We start from the raw sequence: 27,873 nt of genomic DNA, 5'->3' as shown, positions 1-27,873 counted from the left end.
AACCTGGTGTGCATGTGTATTGGCTAGGAAACTTCAATCTGGACCTAGCAAATGAGTAGAGAAGAATCTCAAGTCTAGGCAGGAGTATTAAGCAGGCAAGAGTCTGTGCTAGTATGCCCAGGGGGACTTGTCAATGTGGAGCGTTTGTGAGATGAGTGCATAAGTGTTTGCAAGTGAGCATCAAGCTGGACTAGCTGGCAAATAGGAGACCTGTGAAGCAGGTAAGAGTGCCTGGAATCCAGGCAGGGGTACTGGACAAAGAGGGCCATGCCAGGACTCAAGGGATCACAGTGAACATATGTGTGCTTGTGAATCTAGAGAGCATCATGTACCTTCACTAGCAGCAACCTTTTATCTCTACCAGATGAAGAGGAAGGAGGGAACTTGGCAGCCCATACTTATGTTTTATGCAAGTCCTATGTGTAGGTGCTATTGAAGGCAGAACTGTGTTTGTGGTCATCTGTGTGATGGGCCATGTGTCAGTGTCCTCTGTGAGTGTACAGGTCTCCAAAATATGTGCTCGTCTTGAGTAGTGGCTGAACCTGCAAACAGGAAAGTGGCAGCTGCATCCCTCAGTCTGAACATGGGCCTTATGTCCCCAGGCTGGGCTTCAGCAGCTGAGCAGAAGGGAGTCCTGAGCTGGATAAGGCAGCCATGCTTTTAACATCCCTTAAAATTAACAGATCACCATATTACTTGGAATGAAATCCAGGATATTATTAAAAAGCCTTTAGCTAGTTAGCCTCCAAACATCACACTTGACAGTTTCTGGATATGTTCCCTTATTACCATCACCTCCCTATGTATGCAGGTATACTGGTTTTGGATGGGATAGAGGTAAATTTCTTCATAGTAGCCCATATATTGCTATGCTTTGGCTTTGTGACCAAAGGAGTGTTGATAATACATCAATGTTTTAGCTATTGCTGAACAGTTCTCAAACATCATCAAGACCTTTTGTCTCTCACACTGCTCCAACAACAGGTAGACTGGGGATGTACAAGTAGTTGGGAGGGGACACAGCTGAGACAGCTGATCCAAACTTACCAAAGGGATATTCCATACCATATGCCATCATGCTTAGCAATAAAAAACACAGGGAAGAAAGGAGGATGGTTCAGAGTTACAGTGTTTGTCTTCCCAAGAAATCATTACATGTGATGGAGCCCTGCATTCTTGGAGATGGCTAAACATCTGCCTGCCAATGGGAAGGAATGAATTAATTCCTTATTTTGCTTTGCTTGCATAGGCAGATTTTGATTTCCCTATTATCTCAACCCACAGGTTTTTGCACTTTTACCCTCCTTATTCTCTCCCCCCTCTGCCATCCCATCCCCCTAGGGGCAGGGGAGAAGTGAGCAAGTAGCTGTGTATGCCGGTTGCCAGCTGGGATTAAACTGTTGGAGAATTTTGCTCAGACATGGCTTGAAGGAAAAAAGGGCCATGAAAATATACAGCTGATGGAAAAGGCAGTTGTAAGCAGCAGTTCCCAAGCCTGTTTCTGTAAATAATAAGGTTCTCAGGCACATTTCTATAAACAGCAGAGTTCTCAGGCCGTTTTTTCATAACAGGTAAACATTCTGTCCTTGGCTGTTACGGAAAGCAAAAGTGACAAACATGGAGGCCTTGAGAACCATTCATATCAGGGTGAGAACACAAATCTTGGTTTCAATAACAAACCACAGGTATTGAAAACAAAAGGAGGGATTAATGTTTAATCTGTAACCTGTGATGAGCTCGGGTTTTGCAATATGTATGAGCTTAATTAACACTGTTATAAAATGTGCCTGGTGGATCAATAAATCGGAGTTCGATGCTGCTCAGAGGATGGGTCGTCTCCCTTCGCTTCAACATTAAACCATGACCAGTATTTTTGGCATGCAACCTAGGACTCAAAGGGTTTGAGATAATGACAGATTTGACCAGAGCATATTAGAGGAAACATAGAATTATTATAGCTGTTTAACCACTGCTGACCATAGTATTAACTTTTCTGTTCTCACTATTACTTTATCTGATCTGTGCCATGCTCCCTTTTTTACTGTACACATTAAAGACTTTTTGGCTTGAGAAGACAACAGGAGCTGTCCCCATGGCCAACAGAGCCAGTTCCAATCAGCTCAAAGGCAGACTTGTCCCTGGCTAAAGCTGAGCCAATCAGTGATGGTGGTAGCATCTCTGTAATAATATATTTAAGAAAGTAAAAAAAACTGCACAGCAGCAGCTGTGAAAGAGGAGTGAGGAAATATGAGAAAAGTAACCCTCCAGACACCAAGGTCAGTAGAGAAGGAGGGGGAAGAGGTGCTATAGGCAGTAGAGATTCCCCTGCAGCCAGTGGAGAAGACCATGGTGACACAGGTTGTCCCCCTTCAGCCCTTGAAGGATCTCACATCAGATCAGGTGGATGTGCTCTGAAGAAAGCTGCAGGAAATGTTGAGGAGCTGAGTAATGCCCCTCTTTATCCTGACCAATTATCATTTTGCCATATTTTCTACCCATCCTGTTGCTGGGGAGGGAGGTGAGAGAGAAGAACTTGATGGGCATCTGGCAGCCAGCCAAGGTTGACCCACCTTTCACATCAGTCTAGTTGCTGCCTTACTGAATACAAAATGAATCTGCTAAATGTGACTGAGTAGCAGAAAAGTGATGTCTTCATTCTGAAACTTGATTCAAAGGTGATATCTGATCGCATTTCTTACCATTTTCAGACCTGCAACCCTAAAAAAAACCCCTCTGCCTGAATTCTGCTTTTGAAACCCAATATCAACAGTAACTATCATCCATCTGAATATGTCCTGCATTTCTGACCATTATCCTTAATCACTTGATGGAGAAATAATAATAACTCCAGTTTTAAATCTAAAAATGAAAACTATATAGACCAGTAATTCATATGTTTTTAGGGAAGACCAAGACACTTGAGTCTCAGAACAGACTGACCAGTTGTGAGAGACTGGAGGACATTGCTGGCTCAAAACATTTTGGGTGCGTGTGTGAGGGGAAGGAACAGGTCGGGCCTTGCCTTTGGTGAGGCGATGCACTGTCCTGCACACCCCACTCTCCCTGGGCCTGTATCCCAGCCCCACAATGGCTGCCAATCACTAGCACACTGGAGGCAATGCTCCACATCTCATCCCTGGAGCCTCAATCTAGCCCCAGAGTGGCCAGATGACCAGAAGTCCCACCTGAGGGAAGGGCCCAGGAAAGCCAAAGGGTACTTAAACCAAAGCATGAGGAGAGCACACATCTTGACCCTACCTCGTCTTGGAATTTCTATCAGCTGAACACTGCTGGAACCAGGAGTGTCAGCTATGTTTGTTCTTTTCTATATTTATTCTCTTTCTCTTTCTCCTAATTCCCTCTTCTTGGAGTTTTGACTAACTTAAAATCAAATGGGCTTGGAGTTTGCTAAGTTGAATGGACTGAAGTTAATGCTTTGTGAAATGCTTTATGTTGATTGAATGCTGCTCTAAACTTTTACCAAAGTTCCCTGATTTTGTGAAGTTGCCAGTAACGTTTTTTTGTTGTTGTTGTTGTTTTGACCTCTTGAGAATATCTTGATGGTATTTCTCCTGTGCATCTAACTCAGAGTACATGAAAAACCGTAAGCCCTTTTAAGAGGCTTGTCAAGAGAGTTTTTTGGGGGGGGTCTTACACCAGTTTTAAGTCTTCCACTACTCCTTGATATAAGGCCCTTAGCAGGTGCTAAGGGGAGAGATTGTCCTTCTCCCATATAAGTTCTCAAAAAAAATTTCTTCAAGCATGCACATATCTATAGGGATCTACAACAAAAATAACTAGACAACAGTTCCCTGAATGTCCTTCTGTAATCATACATTCCTCAGGCATAAACAGTATTCACACACAAATATGAATATATTCCCTACTGCTGGAAAGATGCCCAAATTTCTTGGTCAAGAATTTAACTTAGGATTGATAACACACATAACTGTTGAATTAGTGAAGTGGGTGTTAGAATAAATACAAAACATACACCTGCACCATAAAGGGAAATCTAAAAACAAGGCTACGAACTTTCCTAAAAAGAAAATTGTCTGAACAAAAAGCAGTGCAAGCATGTAGTTTCTCAACACTGTAATGAGGGTTGAGAACAAACTATTTCTAAGAGTATCAAAATCCAAGTTATTTATTATTTTATTGTTTCAATAGCAAAGAAGTCACCTTGCATTTCAGAAAAATTTCAGACCTTCTGGCACAAGCAACAGTAACATCTAGATGTAGACTTGAGAAGACTTGAGGAGAATGCTTACTGACAAAAACAAAAGCAAAATACTGTTGCAGTAGGCTATTTATATGGTATGTAATTGCTCTGCATCAATGGTCACTGTTGAAATCATCAGAAAAAATCAAGTGGAAGGGTTGAGGGAAACAGCAGGAGCCACTTTATTAAAAACCCCCAATATACTGAAAATCAATATATCAATATTTTAAAAAGTTTTATTTTTACAAAGGTTTAACCTTTTCTGTAACATCGGGATTTAGTGGCCTGCACAGCAAGGACCCAGGGACTCGGCTGCAAAACTGACAGACTGATGAGGGAGTGTTGTGAGAAATTCTAGAGAGAGGTAAAGGTGATGATGTAGGCACTGTTAATAGCTCAAGGAGTCTATAGGGAAAACACCAGCATAGCGTGTATGTATGCTACATACCTTCCTGGTCAGCATTCAAATTACCACATACTTCAAGAAAAAAAACACCTTATTTTCTGGATATTTTCATATACTTTCACTGTAATTTCAAAACAACGCTGAAGCGGCTTACCACCTCTGTTGATGTTTCTGCATGTTCAGAAGCAACATGTTCCTGAAGAGATGTTTCTGTATAACCCATCTTTCCACAATAAGGACAAGTAAAGGACTGTGGCTGCTCTACAGAGAAAGCTTCTCCACCATAATACAAATCTGGAAAAAGATGATATTTTAGGAATGGCTCTTTTCAAGCAGGATAGCTCATTATTTAAATAACTTCTGTATATATACACTTGCGTACATGTAATCACTGGCAATTTCATTAACTAATTAATCAAAATAAACATTTTCCTTCTGCACAAAGTGTAAATGCCAATACTATAAAGCTGTTCAATGACTCGACTTCCAAAAAAATAAACAGACTACATGATTTTTACACTAGCAAACAACATGGCTCTTCCTGAATGTTAGAAAACTAAGTCTGAACCATCATTTTTCTCCCCATCCTTGTTTTTACCATAGGTGAGCTTGCATTACAGGTAAAATCACTGTAGATGCATTGTGCTCTCACAGCAAATCTATGTTAAATACTGTAATTCAAAATGACTCGGTGACACCAGCACTTCATATGTTGATATTGGTGCCATAGCTGAACCAGTGTTTAACAATATGGGGAGCTAATCCCTGGCTAAATGAATCATCTTCTAATAGTAAAGACTCAAGCTAAAATGTAGTCAATCTATCCAAACCTCAAATTTGGCATTTTAAAGCTTAACTTCATGTAAGCAGCTCACATTTTTGCAAAAGGTAGCTGGAGGATTTTGATCTTGTACCCTTATAAGCACCCAAGATGAACTTACACCACGGGAACTTAAACAGAAGTAACATAAATTCTTAATATGATACTCCTGGGAAGTGGTACTACCTTATTTGTCTAGTTAACTCCTTGAAAATGGCAGGAACAGTGAGAAAACCATATGCTTCCACATAATACAAATCATAAAGCATCCTCAGCTTAGTATGCAGAGTCTGTGGCTCCCTGCCAGCAATTATTTTTCAGAAACACCAAAACTGGGAAATCTGCTCTGAATTTCTTTGCTGTTCTGTCAAAAAGTATAATTTCTATAGAGTACTAGATATGCATATCCCTGTTCTTTAATAGACTTATTGCAATGCTTTCTGCCCTTTGCCGGGATAGCATACCAATGTTTGTGCCCATTCAGCATTTTAAAGTTTATGTCTAGCAAGCATCTTTTCCCAGAATCACTCTAGGAACTGAAAAACAATACAACTGTTACCATTCACAATTTCACCTTCCTCATTCAGAAATACTAGATTGTGCATTGACTTACAGAAGAAGCGAGACAACTAGGCTCATAAACACAAACACAGCCAAAGCTGAAAGTCACTAGTGCTTCTTATTAATTTCCTGCAGTCTCACATGAGTCCCTATACTGGTCCAAGTCTCAAAATTCAAGGCCATGACTAAAGCTCCTCCAGTAACCTCTCATTAGTATGTATTTCACATCATTTCAAGGCTGCTAAGGACTAAAATAATTGATCAGGTGTGGCAGGTTGACCGTAGCTGGCCACCAAGTGCCCACCCAAGTGCTCTCACTCTCCCCCTCCTCAACAGAACATGGGGAGGAAATAAGATGGAAAAGCTCATGGGTCAAGATAAAGACATGGAGATTGCTTACCGGTTATCGTCAGGGGCAAAATAGACTCCTACATGGGCAAAATTAATTTATTGCAAATAAAAATCGTGTAAGATAGCAAAGAACAAAGACAAAACTAAAAACACATTCCCCCTCCACCCTTCCCAGGCTCAATTTCACTCATGATTCTTGTACCTCCTTCCCCCACAAGAAGTGCAGGCAGATGGGGAATAAGGGGTTGCAGTCAGTTCCATACTCTTCATCTCTGCCACTAATTCTTCCCCTGCTCCGGGGGGGGGGGGGGGGGGGTGTCCCTCACACAGGATTCAGTCCTTCACAAAACTGCTCCAACATGGGTCCTTTTCCACAGAGTACAGTCCTTCAGGAACAGACAGCTATAGCATGGGTCACCCATTGGCCAGAAAAACCCATCCTGCTAGAAAAAAACTTAGGCTATTTCTCCACAGGCTGCAATTCCTGCCCTCCACAGGCTGCAGGGCTGCTCTGATGTGGTCCACTACAGGCTGCAGGGGAACATCTGCTCCAGAGCCTGGAGTAACTCATCCCCCTGCTTCTTCACTGACCTTGGTGTTTGCAGGGTTGTTCCTCTTGCATTTTTCTCACTCTTCCCTCACAGCTTCTGCACAGTGCTTTTTACCCTTTCTTAAATATTTTATCACAGAGGCACCACCAGCACTGCTGATTGGCTCAGCTTTGGCCAGTGTCAGGTCTGTCTTGGAGCCAGCTGGAATTGGCTCTGTCTGACATGGGGGCAGCTTCTGGTGTCTTGTCACAGAAGCCACTTCTGCAGCCCCCCTGCCCACCCCCCTAAAGATCCTGGCAAGTATTCTGACAGAATTATACAATTGCACATTAATTTCACTAGATCTCCAAGCTATCCCTGACATCAGTCTATTTGGTTCATTGCCCCGTCACAACCCAGAATCTGAACAAGGTTTCAAGCACAGATTACCACAGAATCCCAGAATGGTTTGGGTTGGAAGGTGCATCAGCGTGGGGTTTAGATGGTGGATACTGCTACCTATACTTATTCCCCAATAAGCATCTCCTGTGGAAAAGCTGCTTGGATAGGCATTCAGGCAAAGCAGTCAAGTCCACACACCACACTCACCATGGTGTGGCAGTTTCAGTTCAAAACCAGGCAGAAACTCTTAATTTCATGTAGTGGTTTTGGTTTGTTAAAATCTGAGATTTCACTAATTTTGAGATTTCTCAACCAATTGCCTGATGAGTGTGATGGGTTTCAGTGTTGTTCAATCACCTATGTACTCACTTCTTGTTGTGAGATAGGAAGATAGGATTAGGAGAAAGGTAAAGCAGGCTCAAAACTTTAAAAGGGTATAAAGAAAATTTTATTAACAGTAACTAAAAGAAAAAAAGTAGTAAGAATTAAAACAAATCCTTCAGAACACTTCTCCTCTCCCCACAACCTTTTCTTTCTCACTGACAATGTAAAGAAACAAAACCTAAAATTTCTAGTCAGTTTACTACCTCTAAAATAGTCTTTCTTCAGTTCACTTAGGGAGAGCAGTCCTTTTTGTTAATGTTATGGAGACTTCTCCACAAGAGTGAAAAAAACAGTTCTCTCGTGGTTCGCAATTTCCTTACCGATAACAGCTGCCCAGGGAACCCTGTTATCATGAAGTCCCTCCCATTTTCTACAAGCCTTCCCACAGCTTGTTGATGGGCCATGTCAACTTATGGGGTATTGTTTTAAAGATGAGTTGTTCAAAGCCAAAAGTTTTTATTATCTATCTCTAAAATCATCTTCATCCTTGGGAACAGAGATCTTCTTTTCCTGGGGGCACAGGACTACTCTCTTTCTCTGTTCAGACTTCTCATGGGATCACAGCTACTTTAACATCTGCTTACTTTAGCACGGAGGCCTTTGCACAATATCAGTTTGAACTCTTCATGTCTCCATAGTTTCATGCGTTATAGGGAAAAAGAGTCTTTTCTCCATAGCTTACAAGAGGATTTCATCTCCAAAATCAAGGGATCTCCTCATCCCTCCCATCTGCAACTTAATTTCTTTCTCACTGACTATGATGTCCTTATGTTGTTCTTTCACATGTTTGCATAGTTTCTTTCTCTTACTTGAGGGCGGATTGAAGCACTGAAAGAGTTAACATGTTGCTTGGGCCCTTCAAATGGTCACCTGACCCACCGGGTAACTTGTGGCGGGAGCTGTGGCTGTGTCAGGATCGGCTTCATGGTTGGTGTTTGGTTTTCTCTGCATTCAATTCCAGCTTCAGGGCCACTCTGCACAGCTGCAGGGCTGCCTCTCGTCTCAGCCGCACTGGGGGGAGGGGACCTGACTGCAAGATCTTAACAGCCGCGGCCAGCCGGACTGGGGCCCCGGCCCAGCCAGGACGGGGCTCGGAGCCCCCCTGACCCCCTGGCCTCTCGTGGCAGAGCCTACCTGGCCCAGCCCAGGATGGGGTCCAGAGGGCCCAGGGCATGTTACCTTCTTGCCGGCTGGGAAAGAAAAAGGAAGTTCACGGGTTTCTTTCGTCTTTTAACATGTGTTTTTCACAGAGGTGCATTCAGCTTCTCAGTGGTTCAACAGACAGTCAGTTGCACACAAAGCTTTTGCATCACTTCCCTAAATTCCTCCCGTGTCAAACTATGACACACGGCTAGCTCAGCAAAGAGAGGCAGAAGGGCCTTTTGTATGGTCAGTTCCAGCAAAGGTTTATTGCAGAACACCAAAGGGAAACCAGAGACAAAAGACAAGACCATGTGGTCTCCACAAGGTTAAGTATGGGAGGGCACAGGGGCGGTATAAAGGGCAGGGCAAAGGCCATTTTCCTACAGGGAAGATGGGGCCAGCCACCAGGGATACCACAACCAATGAGGAAACAGGGAAAGGAGAAACTACTAGAATTTGGAACATATGGGAAAAGGAACTGGAGTGATTCATGGTGTTGTGCAAGACTCCATGGGGAAGTCTTTTCTGTCCTCCTAGGTGGGGAAAACTCTATAGTAAATTCTTCCAAGGCAAGGCTCTGGGGATTTCCCTGAGGGGGAAGGATTCGGAGGATTCCACAGGAAGGGACTTAAAGATCATCTAGTTCCAAACCCCCTGCCATGGACAGGGATGTCAGTCACTAGATCAGATTACTCAAGACCCCATCCAACCTGGCCTTGAACACTTCCAGGGATGGGGCATCCACAGCCTCTCTGGGCAACCTATTCCAGTGCCTCACTACCCTCTGAGTAAAGAATTTCTTCCTAATATCTAATCTAAACCTGCCTTCTGTCAGTTTAAAACTGTTCCCCCTTGTCCTATCACTATCTATCCATGTAAAAAGTTGCACTCTCTCTCTTTTTTAGAAGCCCCCTTCAAGTACTAGAAGGCCTCAATGAGGTCTCCCCTGAGCCTTCTCTTCTTCATACTGAAGAATCCCAGCACTTTCAGCCTGCCTTCATAGGAGAGGTGCTCCAGCCTTCAGATCATCTTCGTGGCCTCCTCTGGACCCACTCTAACAGGTCCACGTCTTTCTTGTGTTGAGGACCCCAGACCTGGACACAGTACTCCAGGTGGGGTCTCACGAGGGCGGAGTAGAGAGGGAGAATCCCCTCTCTCGACCTGCTGGCCACACCTCTCTTGATGCAGCACAGGATGTTGTTGGCCTTCTGGGCTATGAGTGCACACTGTTGGCTCATGTCCAGGTCTCCCTGGATGGCATCCCATCCTTCTGTTGTGTCAACTGCACCGCTCAGCTTTGTGTCATTGCAAACTTGCTGAGGGTGCGCTCGATCTCACTGTCTGTGTCATTGATGAAGATATCAAAGAGCCCTCGTCCCAAGACAGAGCCCTGAGGGACACTACTTGTCACCAGCCTCCACCTGGGCATAGAGCCATTGACCACAACTCTCTGGCTGCATCCAGCCAGCCAATTCCCTATCCACCAAGTAGTTCTCCCTTCAAATTCCTGTCTCTGCAATTGGGAGATGAGGATGTCATGTAGGACCGTGTCAAAGGCCTTACAGAATTCTAGGTAGATGACATTGCTTGGTCTTCCCTTGTCAACCATTGCAGTCACTCCATCATAGAAGGTCACCAGATTGGTCAGGTACGGTTTGCCCTTAGTGAAGCCATGCTTACTGTCTTGGATCCCTTCCTTGCCTTGCATGTGCCTTAACATTACTTCCCATTCCATGATCTTTCCAGGCACACCCAGATGTGAGGCTCACAGGTCTGCAGTTCCCTGGATCTTCTTTTCTCCCCTCTTTAAAAATAGGAGTGATGGTTCCCTTTTTCCAGTCACCAGGGACTTTGCCTGACTGCCATGACTTTTCAAAAATGATGGAGAGTGGCTTGGCAAGAACATCCGCTAGTTCCCTCATGACCCTGCAATGCATCTCATCAGGCCCCATGAACTTGTGGCTATTTAGCTTCATCAAGTGGTCTCAAACCTGCTCTTTGGTTACAGTGGAAGGGCCTTTGCTACTCTGTTGAAGAGAAGGGAGACGACCCATCTTTGTTGATCAGCATCGAAACTCCAGATTTATTGATCCAAAAGGCACGCCCCTATAACTGTGTTAATTAAGATCACACACACTGCAAAATTCAAGCTCAGGATAGGCTACAGAGAAAACACCAACCCCTCCCTTTGTCCTCAACACCCGCGGCCCGTTCATTGAAACCAAGATCTGTGCTCTCACCCTGATATGGAAAAGTTCTCAACCTCCATGTCTGTTCCCAAGGACAGAATGTTTACCTGCCATGAGAAGACTGTCTGAGAATCCCGCTGTCCACAAAATGTGCCTGATAACCTAATCATTCACAGAAATGGGCCTGAGAACCGCCGCTCCACAGCTGCCTCCCACTTCTCCATCAGCTGTACATTTTCATGGCCTCTTTCTTTAAGCCATGTCTGAGCAAAATTCTCCACTTGGAATGGAAAATGTGTGGATTTTGTAGAATTGCCAAGAACTTGAGGATACAAATATCTGTTAGTGGGGGTTGACACATTTTCTGGATAGCCAGAAGCCCTTCCCTGTCGCACAAACCAAGCAAAGGAAACAGTTAAGTGGTTACTACAAGAGATCATTCCCAGGTTCAGGGTTCCCCTAGAGATATCATCAGATAGGGGCCCTCATTTTATAGCCACAGTAGTAAGAGAAGTAAGTAGGTTGCTGGGAATAACTTGGGACCTCCACACACCATGGAGACCCCAGTCAAGTAGACAGGTAGAGAGGATGAATCAGACATTAAAGAGGTAAATCAGTAAAATATGCCAAGAAGCCAAACTGCAGTGGCCCCAAGCTTTACCAATAGCACTGTTGAGTATCCCGATAAAAACTAGGAATGGAATGACAGTAAGCCCTTATGAGATACTGTATGGTAAACCATATGAATCTCCTGAACCTAACCCAAATGTACATGTCACGGAAAAGCAAGAAGTATATAATTATGTTCTGTCTCTCGGGAAAACTTTAGCTCGGCTTCGGAGCGTCCTTGTCTGGAATAGGCCGCTGACTCTCGAGAATCCAGTTCACAACATATACCCAGGAGATGAAGTGTACATTAAGACTTGGAACAAAGAACCATTAAAAGAGAGGTGGAGTGGACCTATCAGGTACTGTTGACCACTTTCACAGCAGTCAAAGTGGCTGGAGTAGACTCCTGGATACACTACACCCGAGTGAAGAAAGTCTGTCCTGGACAGTGGACTGCACAAACTGTAGGACCAACAAAGCTGAAGATAGGATGTATTTAACTGTTTCAAATATTATTAGTAGTTGTGCCAATGCTCACTTTATGGTTATTAATATCTTTGGGATGTGGAATGCAAAAAGATCAACTAACCACTCTTCATTCTAGAATGAAGAGGGAGGTACAGGCAGAAACACAGGTGATAAAGGTTTTTAATGCAATTTGGGCTGAGAATGTAATGACTGGATTAGTTAAAGACTGCCAAAATGCAAAACACCAGCAGAGTAACTGCCTGTCTGCCAATACCAAAGGCAGTGGGAGACCCAATAAGTTGGGGAATCATAACGTCTAATTTACCTGAAATACAAAAGAACAAAATTGCATGTAAACAGGTACCAGAGTCAAGGCAAGTAGTCAGAGAAACCTGGAAAGTAACAGGGGAGTGGATGAGGCCTCTGAGGAAATGGGACTGTATTTGAAGTCATGGCAAGGTAGGAAAAATCATAGAGTGGTGGGTTCAAGATCAAGACATTGCAAATTGGGGATGTTTCTTGCCACACTATAAAAAGATTAGAGAAAATATCACAGAGACCACTCTGGTGTGGAAGTGTGAGGAAAAAGATTGGAAAGGTCAAATGGAGCCCTGGGACAGTGCGTGGTCCATGAGTATACTTCAAAGATTCCAATACACGGCAAACACCCCTTGGTGTATTAAATGGAAGACTCTGAGAATGAAACAGATCCAGCAGTAACGAACACTGCCACTAGTAGTTGAATGAAGGCAGACAAAGTTGGCCCCACCAACTGTGGGCATGTAATAAAACTTATGATTGCACTTCTGATAACATAGAGATAAAACAAATGTCACCACTGGCACTAGCCTTGCAAACTGGTTGTGCCTGCAGAGGGATCAAACACAAACAAGGGAAAGTGAATTATAAAATACTAGTGGGATGTAGTAAAAGTACAATCCGAAGTCCAGGACTTGCCAGTATAGGCAACAAGTGATGGTACCTGGACAACACATCTGCCTGTAGATGGGAAAGTAAAAGAAATTTCTTTGGGCCTCCCTACTTTAGGTCCAATTTGGAAAAAGTCCCCATTCAATGGAAAACATGAACTTCTGCAGATAAGAGCAAGATGAGAAGTTCTAGACAATGAAAATTCAGATGACACTTGGCAAGAACCCTCTAGTGGAATGAAATCTGGGTGGGCCCTAGAGTCTTCGTTCAGTCCTATAGCAAACTACCAGAATAGAGAAATGTTGTACAAACTTACGGGTCAGGTAGATAGACTGGGAAGGGTAACCTGGGAAGGATTTAAAGACCTAAATGTGCAATTACAAGCCACCACAAAAATTACTTTACAAAATTGATTGGCCTTAGGTTTGTTACTCCTGAAAGAGCATGGAGTGTGTGGATTTTTAAAAGGACAAACTGATCATTACTGCAGCCACATCCCAAATGTAACTGCAGATGTAGAATATGATATCAATCAGTTGAAATGAATAGAGCATGAGGCACAAGAAGAACAAAAGAACTTGACTACAAGCTGGTTAGACAAAATCTTCAAAGGGTTAGGATGGAATGTGAGTTCATGGATTAAGTCCATCATTGAGAGTTTGATAATCTTACTGATCATGTTCTTAGTAATTTGGTTAGTTTACAGCAATCTAAAAGGAGAAATACAGAAAAAGACGTCCTGAAACCGAAAAATAATGAAGGCACTGACACGGGACAAGAATCCACATCCATCATATTCAGGTCCTCCAGTTCGTGACAGCATCCATGACAACATTTTAACAACCCCAGATTTGAAGATGAACATCAAGTATAAACTCAGAAGCCAAAGGACTGCATCAAGTGAAAGCCTTTACACTTATTATAGTGAAGTGAAGTGAAGTGAAGTGAAAATCCCTTCAAAGGGGGGGAAATGATAGTATAAGGATAAAATGTTTCTAAAATCATGGAATTATCAGGGGAGTTAGAAAGGAAGGATAGGCCTGGTAGGCCCAGGAAAATGTTAGGCTGCACCTGTATAATCATTTAATGACTATGATAAATGATATGATTGTTAGATGCAATGATTGTTTGGTAATTGGATATAATTATTGTTTAATCGTAACAAGAATAATGAGAAACGATGTTGGGGGTTTGATGGAAATTACAAAAATCCATGCTTGGATGAAAGCAGTGTATACAATAGAAGAATATAAGTTTAATAATTAATATGTAGTTATATAATGATAAGGGTCTAAAAACATGTTAACCCTGAACCCATGTCGGAGTCAGATTTGGGTCTGTACCCCTGACACCCAGAGTTCTTCAATAAAAGCACCTGCATATAATCATTCCGTGATTATGTGTTCCTGAACGCTATCAACTGGTTTTGCTTTCAAACCAGAACACCTTCCCACGTTGATTCTAGTTTAAAGTTCTCCTGATTAGTCCCATCAGCTTAAGCCCACAGACCCATTTGTCCCATCCAGGACAGGTGGATCCCATCAGGCCCCAGCATACATTGTCTTCAGTGGTTTAAAATCCCAAAGTTTGGTACAGGCACCAGTCCTGGAGCCAGGTATTGATATCCTGGGCTTGCCTGATTCTTCCAAAGTCTCCTTCCATTACTGGAAGGACTGAGGAAAACACTACCTGTGCTCCTGATCTTTTTTAGGATTCTTCCCTGGGCTCTAAAGTCTCTTTTGATTGACCTTACTTTTTTTTTTTTTTTTTTTGGTGGCACTTTGTACATTGTTGAAAAAGCAGGAATGGATAATAGTCTAAAGGTTGAATTAGGCTCTTCAATCTTGTGGCAACATTCCTAATTCAGGCCCGTAGAGGCAGCAAGCTTCTCTGGAAAGAGGGTCTGGTCTGAGAACAGGTGCTTCTGCTCCACACAGGAGGGAATCAATGACCATAACTTGATGTTGTTTCTTCTTGGTGCTGGTCTGTCATGGTTTGACGCTGGCACAATGCCAGTGCCCCCATGAAAATACCTTCTCCCTGGTGTCTACTGTGAGATGCGACCAGGAATAAGCAAAGCAGGCTCCAGCTTAGGAATAGAAGGGAAAAAACTTTATTAACCTACAATATATAAAAGAAACACACAAAACTCAGGATGAAAAACTTCCAAACATTCCTCTTCCCCCCAACCAAGTTCCGAATGCATCACAGTAAGACAAAACCTTGGACTCTCAATTCAGTTGCCACCCCTCAGATCACCAACTCTCAGTCCATCACCACCCTTCAGATAATCAATTCTCAGTTCATCAAGAGGAGAGGAGTCCTTCTTGTGCCATAGGCTTCCCCTGGAAACACAGCTGAAACCTCTTGTGTTCCCATGTCACTCATGGCACCACCCAGAGAACATTTGCCATTGTGACCTCTTCCTTCCATGTCCAGTGCTCTCACCACTGCACATGGACCAGAGATGATTCTAGGGTTTTCCTTTTAAGGGTGCTTTGTCCAGTTCCAAAAAGAGCACAGTCTCTCACTTTCGGGACACCTGTCTCCCCCAAATTTCACCCCCTGGGGCCGAGGGGTCTCAACACTGAACTCTATTGGCTCTGAGCCATTGCCTCCCCCTGGATGCAGTCTCTGTGTCACAGGAAACATGGTTCTGTCCATGGCTATACAAGAAAAGTCCAGCCAAAGGCCACTCCATCATCTCCTGCCACCTAGAATTCTTCTCAACTTCTCTTGGACATCTTTCACTTGCACGGCCTTTCATCACACTTGCCCATTTCCTGCTATTCATCCCTATCTCTCTTCTCATTCAACTGCAGGAGGATCAGCATTTGTAAGGTTTCCATCGTCCAAGAAAAGGGTTAAAAATCTCAGGCTCTGCCTGTCCAGAACTCCCATGGCTGCCCTGCCGGGCACCTTCTCGCTGCACCCCCCCCTTCTCCTTCTCGCCGGCTGTGCTATCAAATTTCAAGGTGGCACAGGCACAGGCTGGCGCTCTCTCTCTCTCTCCTGGAGGGCGGGGAGGGGGAGGCTGCCCGTTATCTCTTGGTGCTCCTCCACCCTTCCATCCTCAGGGCCCAGGCCTACCTCACCCGGCCGCATGGCTTCTCCTCCCCTGCCCAGCCACAGCAGCTGGGCAGGGGAGAGGTCTGAACTCTTCACTCACCAGAACCCAAGAGAGATTTTCCTGGGAGTTCTCTGCTTTTAACCCCCGTGTTCTCAGAGGCGTATCCATGTCCCCAGTGGCCACACCAGGTGCCAATATTCAAATCTGAGCACCTATTGCTTTGACCACAGCATCCCAAAAAACTCACTTCCTCTCAAACCACGACACGGTCTTAATGCAGGTTTTGTTGCGAGGGCTTGGGCTCTCTGACCTTGACAAAACTGCTTGCACAGGTCACAGGTTCCTCCTCTTTCTCATTATGAGCTTCATTTACTGTACCCATGGGTTTGTACCCGTTCTATAAGGGTATGTGAGAGAGTAACTTAGAGGGTAAGGCGGTTGCTTTCTCTTACTGCTCCATGCTGCAACTTTCTTCTACCATTTCTTATCCCTTGTGATACTGCCTTCCCTCTGGCAGAAAGCAGATCCTGGACCTGCCTCCATAGTGGCCATGTTGAGTTGGCTTCTATACATCATAGATGGCAGAGTACAGCTCCATTGATGGAGCGTCAATCTCCCTCTTAGACTCTCAAATACTCCTCAGTCTGCTGCTCACCTCCTCCTGAAGCTCAGCCACCAAGCAGAGCAGTTAATCAATCTGGTCACAGCTCCCACAGTCTTGCTTGCAATCACTTTCCATCTCTAGGAATATCCCTTCAGACATCCCACAGCCAGAAACCTGGGTAGTTGCATCCTTGAATAGGAGCTCTGTCTGTATGGCTCCATTGGTTTTCCCAGATGCTAGAAGCTCAGGAAAAGCAGAGGACACTGCTTTTTGCCAGGTGGCTATCATGCTGCTGCTGCTGTGTGCCTGCCTACTAGAAATACATATGCTTGTTTGTTGCAGTCAGCTGGACTGATTTATTTTGCCTGCTTAAATCTCCTGTGCTGCCTGGTGCAGGCTCTGCCCCTTGCTGTCTCTTTCAGTGGGTCTGGGGTCAGTTGCTTGGGAACACCCTCTGTTCAAGACAAGCTTCTACTTGTCCACATGTATCTCTCATGGATTTTTAAAAATTATATGAGTAACACACTAATCCAAAGGTGTGTTTACTTAGAGACTTTAAAAGAAAAATATTGTGGTTTCCTAGATGGTTTCTATATGCACAGAACATTCACAAGATGGTTGGAAGAACTTTTTAAAAGTTAACATTGAATGTTAATTTATAGCTCCACAAGCAAGCGTATATCAGTCCTCTTTTCCCTATGAATCATGCACCCTTAATGTTTATGATGATGCTGTAATTTAACCCTATATGTAATATACAAGAATAACTGTCATCAGGGAAGAAATAAGTTTAAACCATATATCTCAAATAGTGACCAGAACATTTAATTAATATATACCGTTACACAAATATTTTTACCTTGTGAAAAAAACAGAAAAGTAAAGTTTAAGAAGGAATATCGGTGTTGTATTGCACTAAATAGTTCATTTAGTTGTCGTTTTGCACTGGGTTTTGTATTTTGCACTGAATAGTATGTTTGTATCCTCATGGGATTCCCCTCTTGTATCACATGGTCTTCCCCTCTCCCCTAAGCCCCAGTGGTGGTGGTTTCTCCCTGGTCTACTCCTCCCCTTGTCCTCTCCTCACTTGTATCCCATTGGCTGTGGCCCCTCTCCTCCACCCCCCTTCCCCTGGGCTTAAAATCTCTGGGGAAGAGACCTCTGACCTCTTTTTGCCTCCCTTGGACCTCCCTGGAGTGGTTCCACAACAAAGTGGGACGATCGTACCGAAAGGAAAGAGCGCCTCTAGTCTTTTACTTTTGTCCTTGTAAGACTGCGAGGGGACAGGGTCCAAATATCTAGAAACTTCAATTATAGGATTTTCAAGACTAGATTTGTATATTTAAATGTGTCTTTCCAAACTCTGGATTCTCAGAGCACAGATTTCAAAGTCATTACAAGGCAGGCTTAGGGCAAGCAGCTACTAGACAATTAACATAAATGAGATACTTCTCTGCTCAGAGAGCTCTGAGAAAGAAGCTATATATTGGTATATTCAGCTGTTTTGAGCTTTAATTGATATAGGAAATAGCATAATGTGTATATTCAATACTTTTTTTTTTAAATCAAAAAGCTAAAAAAATTACTAAAAAAATAAAAACTTCAACAACTATATTATACTACAATCACAGAATTGTTAGGTTTAGAAGGGACCTCTGGAGGTCATCTAGTCCAAACCTGCCAAGGCAGGGTGACCTAGAGCAGGTTATACAGGAACACATCTGGGCGGGTTTTGAATGTCTCCAGAGAGGGACACTCCATGCCCTCCCTGGGCAGCCTGTTCTGGTGCTCTGCCACCCTCAATGGAAAGAGGTTCTTCCTCATGTTGAGGTGGAACTCCTTGTGCTTTAGTTTATGGCCATTGCTTCTTGTCCTGTAGCTGGACACCACTGAACAATCTGGCACCATCCTCTTGGCACCTGCCTTTGAGATATTTATATGCATTAATGAGATCCCCTCTCAGTTTTCTCCAGACTAACCAGGCCCAGCTCCTGCAGTATCTCCTCATAAGAGAGATGCTCCAGACTGCTAATCTAACGTGGGGCTGAGAAAGTAAAAAACCCCTTTATTAATTACATGCTAGTTGTGCTTGCTCTGTAGAGGGTTAAAGCAGTCAGTAGCCATGTTGCTTAAATTCATAATGTCTCTTGGGGTAGAAGCCTTCATATAGTTCTAGTCTCTAGGCTTTTCTGAGGTTTCAATACCTTTCTAGCCACTAAGATTATGGTCCCTAACACGTAGTTTTTACAGTAAAGGGGCACGGATTAAAATAACTGTTGTGCTGGGCTTAGTGATAACGATTTATAAGGCATTTACAAAAATACTAGAGTCTGTTCAAGATATGTATAGTTTATAGTTTCTTCATCCTACCGTGTCCCAGTTCCAATAGTATGTTTTGGGGATTTATTAGCAATTGCATCCAGTTTGTTAGAAGAAGAGCAAAAGATGAGGCTTTCCAGCCTTTCCTTCTTCTTCTTTGAATCTATTATGTCACTTTTTAAGAAAGTTCAGTTTCCCCTAAATGTTAAAGAAACCATCTTTCTAGTATTTAATCTAATAAGCTTTCTTTATATAGTCTACAACTTCTCTAGAATGAGAGCTGAAATAACCAGAAGAGCTAATGAGACCCCTAACCCAGAAGTAGACCCAGGCGTGGAAAATCCTGAGTAGTGTGGAGAATGGGAAAATATGAACCAAACCCTAAAATAATTTTCTAACCCTGTAAACTGGGATTTTCCACGTGAACATAATTCAGAACCCATCTGAAGTAGGGAAATACCTGAAAGAGAAGTGCCATAATAACTCTAAAGAAAAAAAGCTCATTACAATAAGCTAAGTCCTGGCCTATGCTTATCGCACACTGCTAAATACTGTAAAGCAGCAAATAGAAGCAAGAGGGCAAGGAGATAAATCAGCAGCTACCCAAATCACTCAAACTACAGCCAACACCTCAACTACTCAAGTTGTAACTAAACCAGACAATAACCCTAAACCACTAGCAGTCACCGCAGGAAAGAAGCACACAAACAAAACCAATCAGCCAATAACCAACAATAATAATCCAGGAGAAAGACCCTCAACACCAATTACTGATACAAAAGTCAAAGTGAAAGCAACTGATACAGAAACCACTATTAAGTCCAATTCCCTAAAAGACCTTCATGCATAGTAGAGGTGGCCTTTGAGTCCTACTAAAATAGATGTATTGTACTTGAATATCTGTATATAGACCTTGCCCTGGTAGGTCCCAGTTGTCCTTCATTGGGCTGCAGCTGTGGCTAGTGAAGATAACTGGGATAAAAGGGGGTGGGTTGGCCAGTCAGGGAGAGCCTTGAAGGAGCCCTGACTAAGAAGGAACAACATGCAGAAGAAGGAGTGCGTGCTGTGAAGATCTGCAGCCATAAGAAACCACCGAGGAGGTATGGGACTCTAGAAATATGATAACAACAGTATGGGACTCTAGAAATATAATAACAACATTCATGACCTAAGAAAGGATTACACTCAAAGACCTAATGAATCTATAATTAGTTAGTTAGTCTGTCTTTAAGATACTGCAGGCAAAACTACAATTTGACAGTAGTAAAGCAAAGCATTTAAGATCCTTGTCACATGATCCTGTCATCAACAAAAAAATTATGAGGGGGACTAACCCTCACAACCTCTAGGCACAGATCCTAGAAAGTGTAGCACAAAGATACCTGTGTGCAGACAATCTCTATATGCAACAAACTCAGTAGAGGACCATAAAACAAAAAATTCAACACTTAAGAGAAATAGTAGTAGCAGAGATTGTCTTCCCAGATGATGTACACACTATAAATCCAGACTTAATACCATATACATCCATAATGTAGCGAAACTTGTACGACTTAAGCCACAAAAATATGCTTCTGCTTTAACAATAATAAAGCAGGATGACAGTAAAGAGATTGTACTTAATATAGTGAAAAAGCTCTGAACGTATACAAATGCTATACATAGCCCAACACATACCAGAATCGCAGCAGTAGAAACAGGTCTGCAAAAATTAGAAGATAAGATAGAAGAAAATCACAAAAAACTCAAAAAAGAGATTAAAAAAAGCTTTCTCCAAATCTCATCAATACAAATCAGAAGTTTTAGTATTCAATACAGAAGTTCTCCAGATAAAGAAAGTACACCCCACAAACTGAGCTGTAGTTCTTCCTATGTGATTGCAGAAACAACATGAAGAGATAAAATAGAAAATTTACTACTGCTCTAACACAACAAGTACATGAATTAAAGAAAAGCAAGACTCAGAGAAGTTCCACCAAAAGGGAAGCAGCACCAGTAACCCATAACCAAACTGCCATATATGATGATGATGACAATATTTTCTATCCCCTTAAAAAAACCTCCAAGACATACTCAGGGAAAGAAGCATAACCAGGCTTAGAAGGGCCCTGCCTCTAGCCAAGTAGAGGCTAGAGAAAACCGTGTCTTTTAGACTGTATAGATTCATTAGCCTGACACATCTAAACCACAAAAATATAAAGCTTTAATCGACACTAGTACACAGTGCACGTTAATCCAATCAAGATGTGGGGGCAGAATCTGTTTCTATTACTGGTGTGACAAAGAGATCACAAAATTTTACTTTAGTAAAAGCTGAGGTAAGCCTGACTAGAAATGAGTAAAAGAAACACCCTATTGTAACTAGCCCAAAATCCCCATGCGTTTTAAGCATAAACTTCCTCCAAAGTAGATATTTCAAAAACCCCAAAAAACTCAGATAAACATTTAGAATAGCTGCTATAAAGACAGAAGGCATCAAACAATTAAATGCCTTACCTAGACTATCAGAAAACCCGTCTGCAATAGGACTCCTAAAAGTAGAAGAGCAACAAGTACCAATTACCACCTCAACAGTATACCGCCAACAGTACCAAACAAATCAAGATGCTGTAATCCCCATCCACAAAATAATCCATAAGCTAGAAAGCCAAGAGGTAGTCAACAAAACCCACTCACCCTTCAACAGCCCTACTTAGCCTATACATAAATCTAAAAGAGAATAGAGATTAACTGTAGACTACCGTGCATTAAATGAAGTGACTCCACCACTAAATGCTGCTGTGCCAGACATGCTAAAACTCCAATACAAGCTAGAGTCCAAAACAACAAAGTAATACACCACTATCAATATTACAAATACATTTTTCTCCATTCCTCTGGCAGCAGAATGCAAACCTCAGTTTGCCTTCACCTAAAGAAGCATACAATACACCTTAAACCAACTACCTCAAGAGTAGAAACACAACCCCACCATCTACCATAAATTGATCCAGACTACACTAAAAAAGAATGAAGCTCCAGAACATCTACAATATATTAATCACATCATTGTGTAAAGACAGCAGCAAAAGTGTTTAAAAAAAGAAAAAAAATCATACAAATTCTCCTAAAAACCAGCTTCACCATCAAGAAAAACAAAGTCAAGAGACGTGCTCAAAAAATCCAGTTTCTAAGAGTAAAGTAGCAAGATAGACAACGTCAGATTCCCACCAACGTCATCAACAAGATCACAGCCATGTCTTCACCATCCAACAAAAAAGAAACACAAGCTTTCCTAAGCGCCATAAGTTTTTAGAGAATACACATTCCTGAGTACAACCAGATTGTGAGCCCTCTCTACCTAATCACCCACAAGAAAAACACTTTCCACTGAAGCCCTAAACAACAACAAACCTTTGCCCAAATCAAGCAGGAGATTGCTCATACAATAACCCTTAGCCCAGTCAAGACAAGACCAGATGCAAAAAACGTGCTCTACTCTTCAACCAAGAGCCCATAGTTTGTCCTAAAGCCTTTAGCAAAAAGTACCTAGTAAGACTCAAGGCCAACCACTAAAATTTTAAAGTCGAAGCTATAGAAAGTCTAAATCCAACTATACTCCAACAGAAAAGAAAATTTTAAAAGCCTATAAAAAAACTCCAAACCACCTCAAAAGCAATAAGCACTAAAACACAACTCCTCCTGACATCCTGTCTACCAGTGCTGGGGTAGATGTTTAAACAGACAGCAAACAGACAGCAGGACAGAACTCTCCTTTATTTTAGTTAGTTTTAGCTAGCTAAGGCAAAGAAGTTCCCTAGACTATGGTTTTTGTTTCCTTTTCTTTAGACCTGTTTAAACGTGCTCTAAACTGAACACCCAGAAGAGCACCGGCAGCTCGCACCTGTAACCCACCAGGCCGAGCCTGGGCTGCAACATTTCCAACGCCAGAAGGACTGATAAGAGACTGAATAAGCCAGGCTGCAATCCAAAAAAGAAACTTTTCTGAATTTATCATCTCTTCTAGAGCAGCAAAAGGTTTTATTGTTTAATATAGTTTAAGTTTTATTGTTTGATAAAACGTGGTTTTTCCACTTTTCTCCAAAGAAGTGTTTTTTCCAGAACCAGTTAGAAGAAAGGCCAAGTAAATCTGCTTTTTTAGTAAAACCCCTTTGAGGGTTCTCTCCCAAATTTGCCCTGAACCAAGACAGCCTTGTAGGCTTAAAACAGGTATATGAAGAAATAAGCATCCAATGTTTTAAATGCAAAGATTTGTTATGAAAGTATATCCTGAATTATAACACTCATGTTATAAATATGATGTGATAGAAATTACTCAGGGAAGAAAACCAGTAATTTAGAGGATTACTTCTTAGCCCCTGCCACTAGTCTTCCACATTCAGTACAGCCTACCACTCTTGCTGCATTAAAAACCCCTGATGAAATTACAAAACAACATTTTCCCTAAACTCTCACTATTATTTCTCTTTTTCACCATGGTACTTTCTGGTAGAACATATTAAGGGAAGGAGGGGTGGGTGCATGTAGTTTTGTTGCACCTTTTGAATTGAAAGTGAATTTAGGAGCAATCCTTTTTATCAGATAGCTATCTAATAGCCTGATAATGTGCTGTGTGCCAAAACACTTAACCCAAAAGAATAAAACATCTTTCATATGCTAGAACCAAAGACAGAACAAGCATTTTATCAGGAGACAAGAATTTGCTATGATTTTCAGCATGCTATTTGGAGAGGAAAAAGTTCCCAAGTAGTGAAATAAAATACAAGTTTTTAACTACTGCAAACAGCTTTAATATAAATAAATTATTACTTACCAAAATCTACTCTTGTTAGTATGCACTGCATTGGATGGTCAGTTGTATGCCTTGTTGTTGTTGCACCACTCTCATAACAAGTTGCGCACAAATCGTAATCGTAGCAAATTAAACACTTGTATCTGCGACCTCGAAAATTTCCTTTTAAACATGCATCACAGCTGACACCTGTGAACAAAGAAAATTGCTTGAAAACAACAGTAATTTCACATTGGTTTAATGATACAGATTTGTTGCTATAGCCCCCAACAACGAAAGGAATTCAACCAAGAAGCTTTTATGGAGCTGATGTACAATAAGACTCAATTTTAAGCATATTTATATCTTTAGAAAGGCAGTAATCATTCAAAGTGAAAGTTAAAGTAAAATAAAATCCAGTTAAGCACTCAAAATGATAATTTGTTAGGAAACAAATTCTTTTTAATCACTTTTTTCCACTGTTCGAAAGCTTGGTTCAAAACATTCTCAAGGTTAAATAGTATAGTTTGTGAAAACAACAAAGCAAAGTCCACAGCAGACCATCCCACAAGTCACACAAAACCACACACCACCACCACATAACACCACCCATCCATGGCTTTTGTGTTTATTTTTATAGTTTCTAATAATTAAATTCTGAAGAATACCAGAACCATTTTTCACGACAGAAACATATCCAAGAGCAGAAATTTAGGTCTTCTATTTTGAAGTACATAATAACTTTGACTATATCTTAATTTTATGTTGCATCATCTCTTCAGCTTCTTCCTTTTGGAAGTTCAAACTCTGTACTGTAAATCAATCAGTCACACTGCCTGGGTCAGGAAAAACCTTCATTATCTTCTAAAGGTTTTTGCAATGTTTTTCTGTGTCATTTTGGTACTCTGCTGTTAATTTAGATAAGGACATCATCATCTTTTCATCTGTCAAGGCCCACAAAAACTTCCATCACTGCAGTAGTAAAAGTAGTAAATTAAAGGCCTTCATGATAATATCTAGTGTGTACAACACATGCAATATTTTCATTGAAGTCCTCCTTTAGGATCAATTTAAACAAGCTTTTCATACTTCAGTGCAAATGCAGAAAATTTTATAGAAACTATGTTATTGAAAGAATGCACTGACATTGACTCCAAGAGGATTAGTAGAGGAAGATCATCACAATCTCAAAACTGCAAATATCCAAATGGTCATTTCCTAATTATAAACTCTATTATCAGATAAAAAGCTGCTATTAACACAACTCACCACTACTGCTTCTGATGTCAGGTCCAGGGAGCAAAGTTAAATTACATAGAGAGAATTCTCACATCTCTCCAAGATAGTATTTCTTCATATCATTCTAAAATACCATGTTTTCATTTTGATAACCTGACAGCAAGTGGCATAACACGCTATTTTCATACCCTTTTATGTAACAGGAGAGAAAAGCATCAAGAAAAAAAAAGCCTCAGCTCTGTTTTTTAAAATCCATATACTGCATCAATTAAAATTATATAAAATTAATTGAAATTTTAGAAGTTTGCCCCTCTACACCTTAAAAACAAAAAAAACCTCCAAACCCCAGAACACTGAAAGATAACAGAATGCCAAAGTGAATTGAATGCATCCTAATTAATCTCAGATTTTGAGGAAAAACACACTCTGGAGGGGTTCAATTATAAGCAGGGAACAAAAAGAGCAAACCAATAAACAAGTTGTGAAAAAAATTCAGCTTCTTCATGAAGTTCTGATTTACATGATGCGACAATGACTTTTTAAAAGCTTTTAAAATTATTTCCTATTCAGCAGAAAGAGTTTTCCGGCACCTTCTTTAGAATGGTCTCATGGAAATGATCAGAAAAGAAAAACAACCTGGCTTATTTTCAAATAAAGTTTTTGATGCATTTTACATTAGAAATAGCAAGGAGACTTTTTCACTTTTTCTACTGTTAATTGCCAATACACAAGTACATATGCGGACTGATGAACAGACCCAAATAGTGACATTTATACCAATGCACCCTCTCTTCACTATCAGAATAAATATGGCTACCAGGTTTTGTTATAAAACTTGCTGCTTGTTGTCCTGGATAACCCAAAATGTTATTATATTCCATATCTATCTGTGCCCAAAAATTGTTACTGTCTCTTTAAGACCCTGTGGCCAGAAAGAGAATCGCGGGGCAGGCAGGGGGGTCTCTTTTTTTAAAGCAGGGTTGCCCAAGCAGAGCGTTTTTTTTCCCCCGTGGCATTTGCTCAACGCGGAGGCATTCCTTTGGTTTTTTTGGTGTTTTTTTTTTTTGGATTTTTTTTTGAGAACATGTTTCTTGGTCTTGGACTGCCTAGGGGCAAATTCTGGGAGTGCCCGTCTGCACTCGAGGCTCTGGGCCGAGTGGAGCGGAGCGGCTCTGCTCCAGTCTGAGTCGCCCCAGCCTGCCAGCCAACTGCCCTAATGAGAGCAGGGCAAAGTCCCTCCACGAGTTCTAGCCCTTAACTGAGTGCCAGCCATCTGAGTGTGCCAACGGCATTCGCTGACGGAGCTGCCTCTGCCGGATGGCAAGGGGGGAAGGGGGGCTAGCGCCATTTTCCCCATCATTTCTAGAGCCATGCGCTCGGCTGCAAACCACCACATCTTGGGGGGGGCGGAGGTGGTCACTCCTGCAATTTAAGTTTCTCTTTTGATGCCTATATAATTTAGGTCAAAGTTACAAGGTGCTTATATAGCTCGAGTTATAAGATATCAATATAACCTGATATCAGTATAACCTCAATCATTATTTTCTATACTTACATAACCTGAATCACAACTTTTTATACCTATTATTATAAATATTGGCTTTCACATTTATGTATTAACTTTTGTTTTACAAGTTATTATTTGTTAGGAACAAAAATTCTGTTGATTTTTTTCCTGTGAGAAAAAGGTTACCACTACTGCTGGGGTGCTGCCTGTGTTATGGTAATTACGGGTCGTTGTTGTTAATAGTTGTTTTTGTATCAGTAAAAGCCCTGGCTGGGGCGAGTTAATGGCCCTTCTCCGAAACAGTGAAGGGTAGGGACCTCCCGAACAGTGATGAGAAGAGACTTTGGAGGGGAGGGATATGCAAAATACTCCAAGGACCAGCATGCTGTGTGGGACCCCTATTCCAAATGCACGGAGAAAACCCCAAAAACAACGAGCCACCTAAGAGTTGAGAGACTGGAGTGATGTCTGGACGTGAGGAGCCCAGTGCTGAGCCTGCAGAGATGCGGAACACCTTCGGAGTCCCTCTCGCCCTGATCACGGGAGTCGTCCCGACGCCGGGAGTGGACGGGAAGGGGCCGGGGAAAGTAATATTGGATGGGATTACCATGCCCTGAAAGGCTCCCACGAAGACTTGGTCCCCAGCTCTGCCCCTAGTGGGCGAAGCTGCGCGTATCCTCCTCTTCTGGGTCGCCCTGGAGAGATGGCGGGAAGCTGTAGCCCCGTTGCGGTGCCCAATTCTGAGCTGATCGCTTTTAATAAAGGTAATAAAAAAGAGAAGTCTCCTGGCCCTGTTTATTTCATTATTGACCACAAAAATCCTGATATAGTACAATTTGTAATTACTGCTTTTGATACAGTATAATCTGTCAGTTTATGTATGCACCATATAGCTTTTATAAGTAGTAGTGTAATATTTACTATTTTAGACCATAGCGTAATAGAGGCTGTAAAATGTTGAAATGCTTTTTCGTGTAACTAACTCAGAAAATAGTGTAAAATAATTAGGTGATTTCCCACATTCAAGGACTATCTTATCTGAAAGACAACAGAAACAGAAACCAGAGCACCAAAAAAAAAAAAAAAAAAAGGAATAATTTATTGACTCACGTTATCAGGGAGTGAAAATACAACAGGATGGAACCACAAGAAGAAATAAAATATATTAGTTTAATCTATAAGATAGCATGAAGACAAGTCAAAAGTAAAACCTGTTGGAACCCTGGAGGCTGAGAATTTTAGACTTTCTGTGCTGAAAGGCACAGACCCTCAAGAGAACACTACATTTGACCTGAGGCCATGGAAAAGGCTTCCAAAATTGAATGATATAACTGGGATTATGGGTGTG

At 41.9% G+C, this 27,873-nt stretch overlaps 1 protein-coding gene across 2 annotated transcripts in view; it reads right to left on the bottom strand.

Annotated features, from left to right (window-relative positions):
* LOC132086183 (E3 ubiquitin-protein ligase KCMF1-like) overlaps positions 1–27,873 on the bottom strand; it is a 147,069-nt gene that overhangs the window by 11,921 nt on the left and 107,275 nt on the right. The window contains exons 2-3 of one of the 2 annotated variants that reach the window (XM_059491655.1): positions 23,822–23,989; positions 4,783–4,922 (exon numbers count right to left, since the gene is read on the bottom strand). In XM_059491655.1, coding sequence (XP_059347638.1) covers positions 4,783–4,922; positions 23,822–23,989 — 308 coding nt within the window. The remainder of the gene's footprint in view (positions 1–4,782; positions 4,923–23,821; positions 23,990–27,873) is intronic. The other variant, XM_059491656.1, reaches the window with a different exon arrangement.

Source organism: Ammospiza nelsoni, chromosome W (genome assembly GCF_027579445.1).
Source record: "Ammospiza nelsoni isolate bAmmNel1 chromosome W, bAmmNel1.pri, whole genome shotgun sequence".
NCBI lineage: Eukaryota > Metazoa > Chordata > Aves > Passeriformes > Passerellidae > Ammospiza > Ammospiza nelsoni.
Note: the sequence above shows the minus strand (reverse complement) of the source record. Positions and strands in the feature narration are given on the sequence as shown.